Source organism: Coregonus clupeaformis, chromosome 17, assembly GCF_020615455.1.
Source record: "Coregonus clupeaformis isolate EN_2021a chromosome 17, ASM2061545v1, whole genome shotgun sequence".
In the NCBI taxonomy this organism is placed as follows: Eukaryota; Metazoa; Chordata; class Actinopteri; order Salmoniformes; family Salmonidae; genus Coregonus; species Coregonus clupeaformis.
The window spans coordinates 19,907,594-19,925,008 of record NC_059208.1 but is presented as its reverse complement, the minus strand read 5'-3'; the positions used below and the strand labels follow the sequence as shown (position 1 = coordinate 19,925,008).

The following is a 17,415-nucleotide window of genomic DNA, read 5'->3' as shown; positions in this document are numbered from 1 at the left end:
TACTTTCTGAAGTATTATCTACATATCATTGCTTTAAATGTTTCATACTGACATTTAAAACAGTTTCACACTCTCCCAGTCAGGACTCTTATAATAAATCAAATACCACAACTGTTTTTAAAAGATCTATGAACCTCCCCACTGAATCAGTTAATGTTTTCATGCTAATGTTTTAATAAATCATAGTATAAAAAGACAAGCACATTATTGTACCCACAAACCATTTTACAAGAGAAATATGCTGTCCTTTTTAGATGAGAGAACTTTATTTCCCAGAGCCTTATTGCAAATCAAATGACAGCACTTCCCAGATATAATAACCCAGCAGTCCTGCATGGGGCAAATGGATGCTGCTGGCCACGTGGCTGGAGAAAATGAAATTACTGGATGTATGACCAAAGGCCTCTTCTAGAAACACTGAATAAATTCCTGGAATGTGGCGTCAGTGGTCTCTAATTGTACCTGCATTGATTGAGCCCAGTCATTCACATCATAAAGCACAATGAAATCCTGATGACCACCAGAGACCAGACATCAGGGAGAGGCTGAGAGAGGAGCAGCAGACTGGGTGGATGGAATTGTGGCGGCACTTCAACCTTTTGTCAAGCACAGATTAAACAAAACTAGGTCTACTTCCTACATGTAGTCATTCAGGACACAGTCTACAGCAGGGATCATCAACTAGATTCAGCTGCTGGCCCATTTCTTCTGGAGCGGATGGTCGGGGGGCTGGAACATAATTACAAATCATTTGTAGACTGCAAATTGACCTCTTCTCCCTCCTCCACCCTCCCCCCTCCTCTTCTAAATAATGTAAACATAAGATTTCAGTTCCTTCTTCTAAGACCAGCGTATAACCATCACTGATTGAAAACTTAACTCAGTCAAAAGCATGTACTGTTATAAAAAAGACATTTTATTTAACAAGTTCAGGTTGGTTTTTCAAAACATTATCAGTCATGTTGTAACTGCAGCGCCACAGTGTACAAAACTCACCTGAATCTCATGGGAAACAACAAACAAATGGAATGTTATGGTCCAAGCTGTTCTGAGGCCAGTATTACTGAGCCAGTATTACCTGCCTAAACCCTCAACCACATCCAATGGTGGAGGATCGTCCAGTGTCATCACAATGAGGCAGTCCCAAATGGCACCCTTTTCACTATATAGTGCACTACTTTTGACTAGAGCCCTATGCAAAAGTAGTGCACTATAAAGGGAATAGGGCGCCATTTTGAACGAGGCCAATTAATCATTCTATCACAAGGAGTCAGTACCTAGGATGACATAAAGAAGACATCTCATCCTAGGTTAGTCCATGCTAACAACACATTTGGTATGCAACTGTGGGCCATACAACCAACATTCAGACTTTAGTTAGCCACACTGTTTTGATCAACAGTATACAGGACAATGACCATTCAGGGTGTATGAACTCAACTCTGCCACACTGTCCTACTAGCAAACAACATGTTCAATTCCCTATCATGTTACTATGGAAGCTAACCATGGGATTATCTTAAAGGCACATTCAAGTATGGGTTTTAAAGCAACAAACTAAAAGATACATCCACATCATATTGTCACCTAGTTTGCTTTCTTTCTTTCAACAACATATTAATTCATTTACTTAGCACCGACTGGCAGGTGCTTTGACTAAACCTGTGAATTGCACTACTAACATAACACTTTTTTTAAATTGGTCCCTCTGATATATAAGCTGATATGACAGGCTCATTTCTGACATTAACTCACACAGAGGAGTTTCTCTATCCATGCTGCAACAGAGACCAAGACTACTGTTATACATCACTTCTCCTTATTGTCTGCTGGGCATCAGCCAGCCAGCAAGTCAGCCAGCAAGTTAGCCAGCCAGCAAGTCAGCCAGCAAGTCAGCCAGCCAGCAAGTCAGCCAGTCAGTCAGCCAGCCAATCAGTCAGCCAGCAAGTCAGTCAGCCAGCAAGTCAGACAGCCAGTCAGCCAGCAAGTCAGCCAGACAGTCAGTCAGCCAGCCAGCCAGCAAGTCAGTCAGCCAGCAAGTCAGTCAGCAAGTCAGTCAGTCAGCCAGCAAGTCAGTCAGCCAGCCAGTCAGCAAGTCAGTCAGCCAGTCAGCAAGTCAGCCAGCTGCTCTAGACTCAACAGAAAATACATTCTGAATCAGATGAATAAGAACAACTAAATAAAACAACCCCAGGTTACCAAAGCTTGTCATATCAAATATAACCTCATAAGCAGACTTTTCACAAGCTAGCTAAGTGAAAAGTCAAATCAGGAGAGACATCCTTACTATGGATCAGCTGCCAGTAGAACCTAACCCAGCCAGTGGGTTGGTAGATACAGTGCCTTCGGAAAGTATTCAGACCCCTTGACTTTTTCCACTTGGTTACGTTACAGCCTTATTCTAAAATGGATAAAATAAATAAAACATCCTCAGCAGTCTACATACAATACCCCATAATGACAAAGCACAAACAGGTTGTTAGACATTTTTGCAAATTTATTAAAAATAAAAAACAGAAATACCTTATTTAGATAAGTAGTCAGATCCTTTGATATGAGACTTCTAAATTGAGCTCAGGTGCTTCCTGTTTCCATTGATCATCCTTGAGATGTTTCTACAACTTGGAGTCCACCTGTGGTAAATTCAATTGATTGGACATGATTTGAAAAAGGCACACACCTGTCTATATAAAGGTCCCACAGTTGACTGTGCATGTCAGAACAAAGACCAAGCCATGAGGTCGAAGGAATTGTCCGTAGAGCTCCGAGACAGGATTGTGTCAAGGCTCAGATCTGGGGAAGGGTATCAAAAAAATGTCTGCAGCATTGAAGATCCCAAGAACACAGTGGCCTCTATCATTCTTAAATGGAAGAAGTTTGGAACCACCAAGACTCTTCCTAGAGCTGGCCGCCCGGCCAAACTGAGCAATCGGGGGAGAAGGGCCCTGGTCAAGGAAGTGACCAAGAACCCGATGGTCACTCTGACAGAGCTCTATAGTTCCTTTGTGGAGATGGGTGAACCTTCCAGAAGGACAACCATCTCTGCAGCGCTCCACCAATCAGGCCTTTATGGTAGAGTGGCCAGACAGAAGCCACTCCTCAGTAAAAGGCCCATGACAGCCCGCTTGGAGTTTGCCAAAAGGCACCTAAAGACTCTGACCACGAGAAACAAGATTCTCTGGTCTAATGAAACAAGATTGAACTCTTTGGCCTGAATGCCAAGCGTCACGTCTGGAGGAAACCTGGCACCATCCCTACAGTGAAGCATGGTGGTGGCAGCATCATGCTGTGGGGATGTTTTTCAGTGGCAGGGACTGGGAGACTAGTCAGGATCGAGGGAAAGATGAACGGAGCAAAGTAGAGAGAGATCCTTGATGAAAACCTTCTCCAGAGTGCTCAGGACCTCAGACTGGGGCGAAGGTTCACCTTCCAACAGGATAACGACCCTAAGCACACAGCCAAGACAACGCAGGAGTGGCTTCGGGACAAGTCTCCGAATTTCCTTGAGTGGCCCAGCTAGAGCCCGGACTTGAACACAATCGAACATCTCTGGAGACATGAATATAGCTGTGCAGCAACGCTCCCCATCCAATCTGACAGAGCTTGAGGGCATCTGCAGAGAAGAATGGGAGAAACTCCCCAAATACAGGTGTGCCAAGCTTGTAGCTTCATACCCAAGAAGACTCTATGCTGTAATCGCTGCCAAAGGTGCTTGAACAAAAGTACTGAGTAAAGGGTCTGAATACTTATGTAAATGTGATATCCGTTTGTTCTGTACATATTTTAAAGAAAATGTATTAATTGATTCGTGTTTGAACGATCAATAGAGCACTTGACCGAAAGCGTTCAGATCAAACTCTGTCTGGTCCTTGCCCTGCTGACACAGTGGAAGAACCATGTCTGGTCTGGAAAACATCTCAAAGCATGCACCATGAGCATTATGAGGAGCAAAGTATGTTGTTGGTTAGAGAACAGCTCTACTGTTATACCTCTGACCTCTATGTTCCTGTTGCACTGTGAGCTCTATGGGAGGATCAAAAGGTCAAAACACAGCCTTTGAAATGCTTCATGTCAAAATATGTACATCAAATCAATCAATCTGACCTTTAAAATGAAATAAAGAATGGAAGAAAAGTAAATGTGAAGTACTGAGCCTTTAGTATGTCATTTATGCTGCTGCTCCATATGGTTTCCTACAGTACATTCATCAGGTGCTGCTAACTGAAGCACCAAGATCCTGAGAGAACGTCTTACCAGGAAGATCTTTAACATCAATCTAAATATACACTGGGAGGATTCATCTAGCGCTCTGACGTTTTCACCAGGGTTGGGCTCAATTCCATTTAAAATTCCCAGTCAATTCAGAAAGTAAACCAAACTCAAAATGTTCATCATTGAAAAGGTTTGAAGAGAACTGAAATTGGAATTTCAGTGTACTTCCTGAATTGACAGGAATCTAAATGGAATTAACCCCAACCCTGGTTGACCTGTAGAAATAAATATCCCTGTTATGCACAGACAGAACATGAGAATGTCCCTAAAAGAGAGAGAGGGTTCCGTGTCCCAGGTACTGGTGCAACAAAGAAGAGTGAGTCAGTGTGTCAGACAGAGAGAGGGGGAGGGGGTATCACTGGGAGAAGAACCACCATTAGACCCAAGGCCACGGCAGCTCAGACAGAGAGAGGGGGTATCACTGGGAGAAGAACCAAACCACCATTAGACCCAAGGCCACGGCAGCTCCAGCCCCCACGTTGAGCAGGATAGGCCTCCAGTACAGCCAGCGCTCTCTCTGCCTCTCTGTGTCCGTCAGTCTCTGTTTCATTAGGTGCAGCTTCTGGGCCGTGCTGGCGATCCGCTCCTCCCGGTGTCTCCTCCTCAGACTGGAATAACATGAGGGTTTCATTACATGGTTACAGAAGTCTGGAGGGGTCCTAATTGAATGCCATCTAAACATGCCAGTCTGGAGGGGTCCTAATTGAATGCCATCTAAACATGCCAGTCTGGAGGGGTCCTAATTGAATGCCATCTAAACATGCCAGTCTGGAGGGGTCCTAATTGAATGCCATCTAAACATGCCAGTCTGGAGGGGTCCTAATTGAATGCCATCTAAACATACAAGTCTGGATGAGTCTGGATGTGTCCTAATTGAATGCGAGTCTGGAGGGGTCCTAATTGAATGCCATCTAAACAGTCTGCCCAGTACTAAAGGCCTACAGCCAACTTCAGTAGGAGTTAAGCAGACAGAAAGCAGCAACACAATAGAAAGAACCAGTAGAGAGGAATACACCCTGAGGGGAACTGACCTCGTCACCTCCGCCCGGTCCTTCTCTGAGCTGTAGCTGTCTGGATCTGGCCCGTCTCCTGATGTCCCGTCCTCTCTGGACAACGCCACAGCCTCAGGCTCCACACAGGGCAGCGGCTGGCCGTTGGGCTTGTCTGAGGGCCGACTGGGGGACGGGGGGGCAGGGGTGTCTAAAGGCCGTGGTGGGGGTGGAGGGGGGGCGGGGAGACACCTGGGAGGGGGGGCAGGGGGCGACTCACACACTGTCTCTCGGTCCTCTCTGGACAGATCTCTCCACTGGCTCTGTGGAGACAGACAGACAGACCAGTACTTAATGATCAACATGGCTCTGTAGAGACAGACAGACCAGTACATAATTATCAACATGGCTCTGTAGAGACAGACAGACAGACCAGTACATAATGATCAACATGGCTCTGTAGAGACAGACAGACAAACCAGTACATAATGATCAACATGGTTCTGTAGAGACAGACAGACAGACAGACAGACAGACAGACCAGTACATAATGATCAACATGGCTCTGTAGAGACAGACAGACCAGTACTTAATGACCAACAGCTCCTCATACAGACGGACAGACAGACAGACGGACTGAAAGAGGCTGGAATACAGAGGTCTTCATTGATTCTCTTCATGTTACTATAAGGCAGTACAAACCCTCATGTTTGGATACAGTTAGGGAAAAAAGTATTTGATCCCCTGCTGATTTTGTACGTTTGCCCACTGACAAAGACATGATCAGTCTATAATTTTAATGGTAGGTTTATTTGAACAGTGAGAGACAGAATAACAACAAAAAAATCCAGAAAAACGCATGTCAAAAATGTTATAAATTGATTTGCATTTTAAATGAGGGAAATAAGTACAGTGGGGGAAACAAGTATTTAGTTAGCCACCAATTGTGCAAGTTCTCCCACTTAAAAAGATGAGAGAGGCCTGTAATTTTCATCATAGGTACACGTCAACTATGACAGACAAATTGAGAAGAAAAAAAAATCCAGAAAATCACATTGTAGGATTTTTAATGAATTTATTTGCAAATTATGGTGGAAAATAAGTATTTGGTCACCTACAAACAAGCAAGATTTCTGGTTCTCACAGACCTGTAACTTCTTCTTTAAGAGGCTCCTCTGTCCTCCACTCGTTACCTGTATTAATGGCACCTGTTTGAACTTGTTATCAGTATAAAAGACACCTGTCCACAACCTCAAACAGTCACACTCCAAACTCCACTATGGCCAAGACCAAAGAGCTGTCAAAGGACACCAGAAACAAAATTGTAGACCTGCACCAGGCTGGGAAGACTGAATCTGCAATAGGTAAGCAGCTTGGTTTGAAGAAATCAACTGTGGGAGCAATTATTAGGAAATGGAAGACATACAAGACCACTGATAATCTCCCTCGATCTGGGGCTCCACGCAAGATCTCACCATGTGGGGTCAAAATGATCACAAGAACGGTGAGCAAAAATCCCAGAACCACACGGGGGGACCTAGTGAATGACCTGCAGAGAGCTGGGACCAAAGTAACAAAGCCTACCATCAGTAACACACTACGCCGCCAGGGACTCAAATCCTGCAGTGCCAGACGTGTCCCCCCTGCTTAAGCCAGTACATATCCAGGCCCGTCTGAAGTTTGCTAGAGTGCATTTGGATGATCCAGAAGAGGATTGGGAGAATGTCATATGGTCAGATGAAACCAGAATATAACTTTTTGGTAAAAACTCAACTCGTCGTGTTTGGAGGACAAAGAATGCTGAGTTGCATCCAAAGAATACCATACCTACTGTGAAGCATGGGGGTGGAAACATCGTGCTTTGGGGCTGTTTTTCTGCAAAGGGACCAGGACGACTGATCCGTGTAAAGGAAAGAATGAATGGGGCCATGTATCGTGAGATTTTGAGTGAAAACCTCCTTCCATCAGCAAGGGCATTGAAGATGAAACGTGGCTGGGTCTTTCAGCATGACAATGATCCCAAACACACCGCCCGGGCAACGAAGGAGTGGCTTCGTAAGAAGCATTTCAAGGTCCTGGAGTGGCCTAGCCAGTCTCCAGATCTCAACCCCATAGAAAATCTTTGGAGGGAGTTGAAAGTCCGTGTTGCCCAACGACAGCCCCAAAACATCACTGCTCTAGAGGAGATCTGCATGGAGGAATGGGCCAAAATACCAGCAACAGTGTGTGAAAACCTTGTGAAGACTTACAGAAAACGTTTGACCTGTGTCATTGCCAACAAAGGGTATATAACAAAGTATTGAGAAACTTTTCTTATTGACCAAATACTTATTTTCCACCATAATTTGCAAATAAATTCATTAAAAATCCTACAAATGTGATTTTCTGGATTTTTCTTCTCATTTTGTCTGTCATAGTTGACGTGTACCTATGATGAAAATTACAGGCCTCTCATCTTTTTAAGTGGGAGAACTTGCACAATTGGTGGCTGACTAAATACTTTTTTTCCCCACTGTATTTGACCCCTCTGCAAAACATGACTTAGTACTTGGTGGTAAAACCCTTGTTGGCAATCAGAGGTCAGACGTTTCTTGTAGTTGGCCACCAGGTTTGCACACATCTCAGGAGGGATTTTATCCCACTCCTCTTTACAGATCTTCTCCAAGTCATTAAGGTTTCGAGGCTGACGTTTGGCAACTCGAACCTTCAGCTCCCTCCACAGATTTTCTATGGGATTAAGGTCTGGAGACTGGCTAGGCCACTCCAGGACCATAATGTCCTTCTTCTTGAGCCACTCCTTTGTTGCCTTGGCCGTGTGTTTTGGGTCATTGTCATGCTGGAATACCCATCCACGACCCATTTTCAATGCCCTGGCTGAGGGAAGGAGGTTCTCACCCAAGATTTGACGGTACATGGCCCCGTCCATCGTCCCTTTGATGCGGTGAAGTTGTCCTGTCCCCTTAGCAGAAAAACACCCCCAAAGCATAATGTTTCCACCTCCATGTTTGATGGTGGGGATGGTGTTCTTGGGGTCATAGGCAGCATTCCTCCTCCTCCAAACACGGCGAGTTGAGTTGATGCCAAAGAGCTCAATTTTGGTCTCATCTGACCACAACTCTTTCACCCAGTTCTCCTCTGAATCATTCAGATGTTCATTGGCAAACTTCAGACGGCCCTGTATATGTGCTTCCTTGAGCAGGGGGACCTTGCGGGTGCTGCAGGATTTCAGTCCTTCACGGCGTAGTGTGTTACCAATTGTTTTCTTGGTGACTATGGTCCCAGCTGCCTTGAGATCATTGACAAGATCCTCCCGTGTAGTTTTGGGCTGATTCCTCACCGTTCTCATGATCATTGCAACTCCACGAGGTGAGATCTTGCATGGAGCCCCAGGCCGAGGGAGGTTGACAGTTGTTTTGTGTTTCTTCCATTTGCGAATAATCGCACCAACTGTTGTCACCTTCTCACCAAGCTGCTTGGCGATGGTCTTGTAGCCCATTCCAGCCTTGTGTAGGTCTACAATCTTGTCCCTGACATCCTTGGAGAGCTCTTTGGTCTTGGCCATGGTGAAGAGTTTGGAATCTGATTGATTGATTGCTTCTGTGTACAGGTGTCTTTTATACAGGTAACAAGCTGAGATTAGGAGCACTCCCTTTAAGAGTGTGCTCCTAATCTCAGCTCGTTACCTGTACAAAAGACACCTGGGAGCCAGAAACCTTTCTGATTGAGAGGGGGTCAAATACTTATTTCCCTCATTAAAATGCAAATCAATTTATAACATTTTTTACATGCGTTTTTCTGTCTCTCACTGTTCAAATAAACCTACCATTAAAATTTAAGACTGATCATTTCTTTGTCAGTGGCCAAACGTACAAAATCAGCAGGGGATCAAATACTTTTTTCCCCTCACTGTATAGGCGTAGCACATTGTGTGGCAAGGAGTGAGCACATATTGTCCCTCAATGAAGAAAGTCACAGTTCTGCTAATGTCTAATTTCACACTGACAGTACTCTTCCCTCCCATACAGCATGACCCTGTACAGAGGAGTCACAACAGTACTCATCCCTTACACTAGTTACAGTGTGTGCAGAGAAGTCTCCCTACCTGTGCAGAGCAGTCTCCCACGATGCACTTGGCTCCCTCCAGGACTGCCCTGTAGGAGAAGCGTAACTGGTCAGGAGTCTGGATCAGACCCATCCTGTACTCCCTCATGTCCAGCAGAACCCTCTGGATGTCCACCGACGACGGGTCCTTCCTCTTATCCATCTAGACAGGAGAGAGAGAGTTACTGTGAGTGTCCATCTAGCCGAGAGAGAGAGAGAGAGTTACAGTGAGGGTCCATCTAGACGGGAGAGGGAGAAAGAGAGAGTTAAAGTGAATGTCCATCTAGATGGGAGAGAGAGAGAGTTAGTGAGTGTCCATCTAGCCGAGAGAAAGAGAGAGAGAGTTACAGTGAGTGTCCATCTAGATGGGAGAGAGAGAGTTACAGTGAGTGTCCAACTAGACGGGAGAGAGAGAGAGAGAGAGTTACAGTGAGTGTCCATCTAGACAGGAGAGAGAGAGAGAGTTACAGTGAGTGTACATCTCCGTGTACAACAAAAAACACCAAATAATGCATGCAGAGCAGAATTAGGCCGATTACCGCTAATTATCAAAATCCAGAAAAGAGCCGTTAAATTCTATAACCATTTAAAAGGAAGCGATTCCCAAACCTTCCATAACAAAGCCATCACCTACAGAGAGATGAACCTGGAGAAGAGTCCCCTAAGTAAGCTGGTCCTGGGGCTCTGTTCACAAACACAAACAGACCCCACAGAGCCCCAGGACAGCAACACAATTAGACCCAACCAAATCATGAGAAAACAAAAAGATAATTACTTGACACATTGGAAAGAATTAACAAAAAAACAGCGCAAACTAGAATGCTATTTGGCCCTAAACAGAGAGTACACAGTGGCAGAATACCTGACCACTGTGACTGACCCAAACTTAAGGAAAGCTTTGACTATGTAGACTCAGTGAGCATAGCCTTGCTATTGAGAAAGGCCACCGTAGGCAGACCTGGCTCTCAAGAGAAGACCGGCTATGTGCACACTGCCCACAAAATGAGGTGGAAACTGAGCTGCACTTCCTAACCTCCTGCCAAATGTATGACCATATTAGAGACACATATTTCCCTCAGATTACACAGATCCACAAAGAATTTGAAGACAAACCCAATTTTGATAAACTCCCATATCTATTGGGTGAAATACCACAGTGTGCCATCACAGCAGCAAGATTTGTGACCTGTTGCCATGAGAAAATAGCAACCAGTGAAGAAAAAACACCATTGTAAATACAACCTATATTTATGTTTATTTATTTTCCCTTTTTGTACTTTAACTATTTGCACATCATTACAACACTGTATATAGACATAATGACATTTGAAATGTCTTTATTCTTTTGGAACGTCTGAGTGTAATGTTTACTGTTAATTTTTATTGTTTATTTCACTTTTGTTTATTATCTACTTCACTTGCTTTGGCAATGTTAACATACATTTCAAATGCCAATAAAGCCCTTAAATTGAACTGAATTGAGAGAGAGTTACAGTGAGTGTCCATCTAGACAGGAGAAAAAGAGAGTTACAGTGAGTGTCCATCTAGACAGGAGAGAGAGTATGACTTCACCTTCAACATCAGTGACAAGTGAAGACTGCCTGGTCTACATAATGCTGAACAGTGAATTTAGACTGGAGACACAGGTGAGAAATACAGTTTGACCAGGAGCTGATCTTAAATACCAAGTAGCAAGCCTTGTCTGAGACAGAATCTACTGTGTCTGTAGCGTGAGCAAGCTTCATGTCCAAGTACACCCCCTGAACAGGACGCTAGTCTGGTTTCATACCAAGTAGGGCGTTCAATTAGAACGTAAAACAGGAAGTATTGATATTACCAGGATGAGACATGTGTCAACCAATGAGAAGGTCCCCGAGCGTCCAATCCCAGCGCTGCAGTGGACCACGGCGGGCCCATGCTCCGCCCCCAATGAGCCAGACTCCCGCACCTTGACCAGGAAGTTGAGGAAGGACGCCGGGGATTCTGGGACGCCAAAGTCAGGCCAGGTGGTGTAGTGAAAGTGGTATATCTCTCTGGTTCGTCCTGTCTGGAGAAGGAATGTCATTTTAATACAGAGACTGTGCTAACAACAACTTCATCACACAGAGTCAATGGAGAAGCAGTGCTCACCTCTGTATTCCTCAGCTCCAGCACTCGTATGATGTAGTAGGACTTGTCCTCTTCTTTCACCAGCGTCACAACAAACCCTGTGTCAGTGTAACACAACTGGTGTTCCTCAGCTGTGGGCCAGTACTGAGCACACTTCTCCTGTTGGGGGACAATACATTAGTGATTAGCCCAACCTGAACGCCTGATGGGATGGCTAACTAGCTACTGTAGCTACATGGTCTATTTGTGCATGATGATCACAGTACCCTGGACAGAGATACAATGAACAGCGGTGTGTTGGTCCACACTTGGTTGTGTGGCCTAGAGTGTGGTGTAAACCTAATGCATAGGCTTGTCTGTCAGAGAGGGATGCCAATGTACTGTAGTTACAGATGCCTTTTCTAGGATTCTGTTCAGCATTATAACATTTATGTAGGCTACTTACAGATCCCTTCTCTATGATTCTGTTCAGCATTATAACGGCTTTGGAGTTCTGCTCCCAAATCATCAACCAGAAGTGACCACAGGTGTTCCTCAGGGGTCCCTTTGGGAGAAAACACAACACACTGCTTATTCACCAACTTAAAACACAGACCAATCCTCAAATGTAGATCCATAATCATTAGTACATTTTTTGTGAAAGTCTAATTTACATGATCAGTACATAATGAATGAAAGTCTGAGCTACTTGTCTGCACTTACCTGGGATAGAATATAGGTTCTTTGGGCTTCCTCCACCACGACTAAACTAGCATTGATGTAGTCATTTTCAGAATGTTCAAGTTTAACACGACTGTGATCATCTGTAACCAGAGACAAATATATTTAAATGTGTAAATTAAAACTATTGATAATCGTCGAGGTGCAAGTATTCATCACAATGATGACTAGTGTAGGGTACTTCATAAATTATAGTTAGACAAAATACTTACAGGGGCTGACATCTCTATATCGGTTTAGATTCCGATTCTCTGGAAGTTTTGCCATTTTGTATGAATATTCACTGGCTTGGTTTCGGATTTCCTGAGAAAGCATGAGAACAAATACCAGTCAGTGACTGTGAATATGATTATCATTAAACTGTGTACAGATCAACAGCAACTAGCAGCAGACATCTGCAGTTGCAGCACTAACAAACAAGCTATCAACTTCTGAGAAAGGCTTACTCCTGGCTACTGGCTATACACTACCTAACTAATTAGCTAGGTCAGCTTACTACTGGGTATACACTACCTAACTAATTAGCTAGGTCAGCTTACTACTGGCTACTGGGTATACACTACCTAACTAATTAGCTAGGTCAGCTCACTACTGGGTATACACTACCTAACTAATTAGCTAGGTCAGCTTGCTACTGGGTATACACTACCTAACTAATTAGCTAGGTCAGCTTACTACTGGCTATACACTACCTAACTAATTAGCTAGGTCAGCTTACAACTGGCTATACACTACCTAACTAATTAGCTAGGTCAGCTTACTACTGGCTACTGGCTATACACTACCTAACTAATTAGCTAGGTCAGCTTACAACTGGCTATACACTACCTAACTAATTAGCAAGGTCAGCTTACTACTGGCTATACACTACCTAACTAATTAGCTAGGTCAGCTTACTACTGGCTATACACTACTGTTCAAAAGTTTGGGGTCACTTAGAAATGTCCTTATTTTCCATGAAAACATACATGAAATGAGTTTGAATAGGAAATATAGCAAAATGAATAGGAAATGTAGTCATTGACAAGTTTAGAAATAATGACTTTTAATTGAAATAATAATTGTGTCTTTCAAACTTTGCTTTCATCAAAGAATCCTCCATTTGCAGCAATTACAGCCTTGCAGACCTTTGGCATTCTAGTTGTCAATTTGTTGAAGTAATCTGAAGTGATTTCACCCCATGCTTCCTGAAGCACCTCCCACAAGTTGGATTGGCTTGATGGGCACTTATAATAATAATAATAATATAATATGCCATTTAGCAGACGCTTTTATCCAAAGCGACTTACAGTCATGCGTGCATACATTTTTGTGTATGGGTGGTCCCGGGGATCGAACCCACTACCTTGGCGTTACAAGCGCCGTGCTCTACCAGCTGAGCTACAGAGGACCACTTCTTACGTACCATATGGTCAAGCTGCTCCCGCAACAGCTCAATAGGGTTGAGATCCGGTGACTGTGCTGGCCATTCCATTATAGACAGAATACCAGCTGACTGCTTCTTCCCTAAATAGTTATTGCATAGTTTGGAGCTGTGCTTTGGGTCATTGTCCTGTTGTAGGAGGAAATTGGCTCCAATCAAGCGCCGTCCACAGGGTGTGGCATGGCATTGCAAAATGGAGTGATAGCCTTCCTTCTTCAAGATCCCTTTTACCTTGTACAAATCTCCCACTTTACCACCACCAAAGCACCCCCAGACCATCACATTTGAGATGATTGTGGACTACAGGGAAAAAAAGGACTGAGCACGCCCCCATTCTCATCGATGGGGCTGTAGTGGAACAGGTTGAGAGCTTCAAGTTCCTTGGTGTCCACATCACCAACAAACTATCATGGTCCAAACACATCAAGACAGTCGTGAAGAGGGCACGACAAAGCCTATTCCCCCTCAGGAGACTGAAAAGATTTGGCATGGGTCCTCAGATCCTCAAAAAGTTATACAGCTGCACCATCGAGAGCATCCTGACTGGTTGCATCACCGCCTGGTATGGCAACTGCTCGGCCTCCGACCGCAAGGCACTACAGAGGGTAGTGCGTACGGCCCAGTACATCACTGGGGCCAAGCTTCCTGCCATCCAGGACCTCTATACCAGGCGGTGTCAGAGGAAGGCCCTAAAAATTGTTCAAGACTCCAGCCACCCTAGTCATAGACTGTTCTCTCTGCTACCGCACGGCAAGCAGTACCAGAGCGCCAAGTCTAGGTCCAAAAAGCTTCTCAACAGCTTCTACCCCCAAGCCATAAGACTCCTGAACAGCTAATCATGGCTACCCAGACTATTTGCACTGCCCCCCCACCCCACCCCCCTCTTTTACACTGCTGCTACTCTGTTTATTATTTATGCATAGTCACTTGAACTCTACCCACATGTACATATTACCTCAACTAGCCGGTGCCCCCGCAAACTGACTCTGTACCGGTACCCCCCTGTATATAGGCTCCCTACTGTTATTTTACTTCGCTGCTGCTCTTTAGTTATTTGCTTTCATTTTTTTTACTTAACACTTTTATTTTACTATTTATTTTCTAATTTTTAACTGCATTGTTGGTTAAGGGCTTGTAAGTAAGCATTTAACTGTAATGTCTACACCTGTTGTATTCAGTGCATGTGGCAAATTCAAATCAAATCAAATTGTTTGACTCCACCATGCTTGACAGGTGGCATCAAGCACTCCTCCAGCATCTTTTCATTTGGTCTGCATCTCACAAATGTTCTTCTTTGTGATCCGAACACCTCAAACTTCGATTCGTCTGTCCATAACACTTTTTTCCAATCTTCCTCTGTCCAGTGTGTGTTCTTTTGCCCATCTTAATATTTTCTTTTTATTGGCCAGTCTGAGATATGGCTTTTTCTTTGCAACTCTGCCTAGAAGGTCAGCATCCTGGAGTCACCTCTTCACTGTTGACGTTGAGATTGGTGTTTTGCGGGTACTATTTAATGAAGCTGCCAGTTGAGGACCTGTGAGGCGTCTGTTTCTCAAACTAGACACTAATGTATTTGTCCTCTTGCTCAGTTGTGCACCGGGTCCTCCCACTCCTCTTTCTATTCTGGTTAGAGCCAGTTTGCGCTGTTCTGTGAAGAAAGTAGTACACAGCGTTGTACGAGATCTTCAGTTTCTGGCTACACACTACCTAACTAATTAGCTAGGTCAGCTCACCTCTATATCCCTGTCCCTAGCCTAGAACCTCTACTATAACCCTGCATGTAATCTATATCCCTAGCCTAGAACCTCTACTATAACCCTGCATATAATCTATATGCCTGTCCCTAGCCTAGAACCTCTACTATATCCCTGTCCCTAGCCTAGAACCTCTACTATAACCCTGAATATAATCTATATCCCTGTCCCTAGCCTAGAACTACTATAACTGTCTATCCTATGTAGAATACACAACCACATGAGCCAGGTGTGCCAGATATATAATCATGTTCAATTATTCACATAATTGTGGTAAAAATGTGCCCAAAAAGCAGTCTGAATCGCTGATTTCTGAAGATAATGGCAACATTTCATCTTCAAACGTGTAAAATGGATATGTGAATAGTCATGGATGTGAGCGGATTACAATGATATATTATGTTATCCTATTAACTGTTTTCATAAAACAGAAGACTAGAAACTTGCCATATACATTACAATGTAAAATTCCATAGGAATGCCAACACATTTTCACCTGATGATGAGAGCAACAAACCATTACACGTAGTTAGTCTAAATGAAGCTGTATTCCTTTTCTAGCATGATGGAGCACCTTGCCATAAGGCAAAAGTGATAACTAAGTGGCTCGGGGAACAAAACATTGAAATGTCCATGGCCAGGAAACTCCCCAGACCTTAATCCCATTGAGAACTTGTGGTCGATCCTCAAGAGGCAGGTGGACAAACAAAAACCCACAAATTCTGACAAACTCCAAGCATTGATTATGCAAAAATAGGCTGCCATCAGTCAGGATGAGGCCCAGAAGTTAATTGACAGCATGCCAGGGCGGATTGCAGAGGTCTTGAAAAAGAAGGGTCTACACTGCAAATATTGACTCTTTGCATAAACGTAATGTAATTGTCAATAAAAGCCTTTGACACTTATGGAATGCTTGTAATTATACTTCAGTATACCATAGTAACATCTGACAAAAATCTCATTACACTGAAGCAGCGAACTTTGAGGAGACCAATACTTTTGACCACGACTGTAGGTAGAGTTATTAAAGTGACTATGCATAGATAATGGCATGAAACAAACTGTGACTACATACAACTACCATTGCTGCACTGCTAGCACACATTTTTCAACTCTAGGGATATAAACCTTGAAACAAATCACAGACATCGTCGCCCCTAGTGAGCCCGACTGGCTCCCTGGCTCATGGACTACTAGAGTGCATGTAAATGTATGAAAAATAAATAAATCAAACATTAGCTATAACACTCAAAAACCAGAATTAGAAAACAGGACTATGTGTTCCTTGTGGCCGAGTAGGTATATATAGGTTATTAACTAACGTTAGTGTTCTGGACATCCACTTCATTGTAATCCGCCCAGTTTCCTAGATATGGCATTAGCAACACATGCGCACATATTATTTCAGGAAGTCTTTGCGACTTCTCAGAAACAGGCTAGCCAGCTAATGTTGATGCACGTTTTCCGGAAGTCTGAGTCTTTTCCTGTAAAGCGTATCAGTTTATTTTTCAGGATGAACACCAGTTTGACCAACATTATCCATTCAATATACGGTTAAAAGGACATTGTTTGGGCTAGTATGATGGATAATGTGCATAATTGCTAGCTAGTAACCGGCAGATAGCTAGTTAGTCAATTTAGCTACCTAACGTTAGCAACCAAAAAGAACACAATGAATGCCCAACTTACATTGTAAAGGTTTTGCCACTGCCCCGACGAATCTATGTCCTCAAACTGTTGATCCATTTTGGTATTGTGGATGTCTTGCTAAAAAATAGTATTTGAACGTTACCGTTGTCAATGGTAAGTTAGCTGGCTAGCAACCGACTGACAGCCATCTACAGCGGAGAGTCAGCCAACTGTGTGTGTGTGTGTGTGTGTGTGTGGGGGGGGGGGTAGATACCTACGTCATCTAAGCCAGGGGTTACCAAACTTGGTCCTGGGGGGCAGGTTTAGTTTTTTTTGGAGCTAGCGCTACACAGCTTATTCAAGTAATCAAAGATTGGTTATTTGAATCAGCTGTGTGTTGCTAGGGGCAACAACCAAA

At 43.8% G+C, this 17,415-nt stretch overlaps 1 protein-coding gene across 5 annotated transcripts; it reads right to left on the bottom strand.

The window, feature by feature from the left end:
* Window positions 1-3,694: 3,694 nt before the first annotated feature.
* Window positions 3,695-17,360, bottom strand: LOC121575670 (tyrosine-protein phosphatase non-receptor type 2). Of its 5 annotated transcripts, none has more exons than XM_045226142.1 (10): window positions 17,272-17,360; window positions 17,058-17,135; window positions 12,404-12,494; window positions 12,174-12,274; window positions 11,917-12,015; window positions 11,493-11,630; window positions 11,200-11,409; window positions 9,364-9,525; window positions 5,304-5,584; window positions 3,695-4,880 (listed from the first exon to the last, which is right to left on the bottom strand). In XM_045226142.1, the coding sequence occupies exons 2-10, from the start codon at window positions 17,112-17,114 to the stop codon at window positions 4,691-4,693; spliced, it is 1,329 nt and encodes a 442-aa protein (XP_045082077.1). In that variant the 5' UTR covers window positions 17,115-17,135; window positions 17,272-17,360; the 3' UTR covers window positions 3,695-4,690. The 5 variants fall into 5 exon arrangements, with proteins under 5 accessions (XP_045082077.1, XP_045082078.1, XP_045082079.1 ...); XM_045226143.1 differs by having other exon boundaries at window positions 17,276-17,360; XM_045226144.1 differs by lacking the exon at window positions 17,058-17,135 and having other exon boundaries at window positions 17,276-17,360.
* Between the last annotated feature and the right edge of the window lie 55 nt (window positions 17,361-17,415).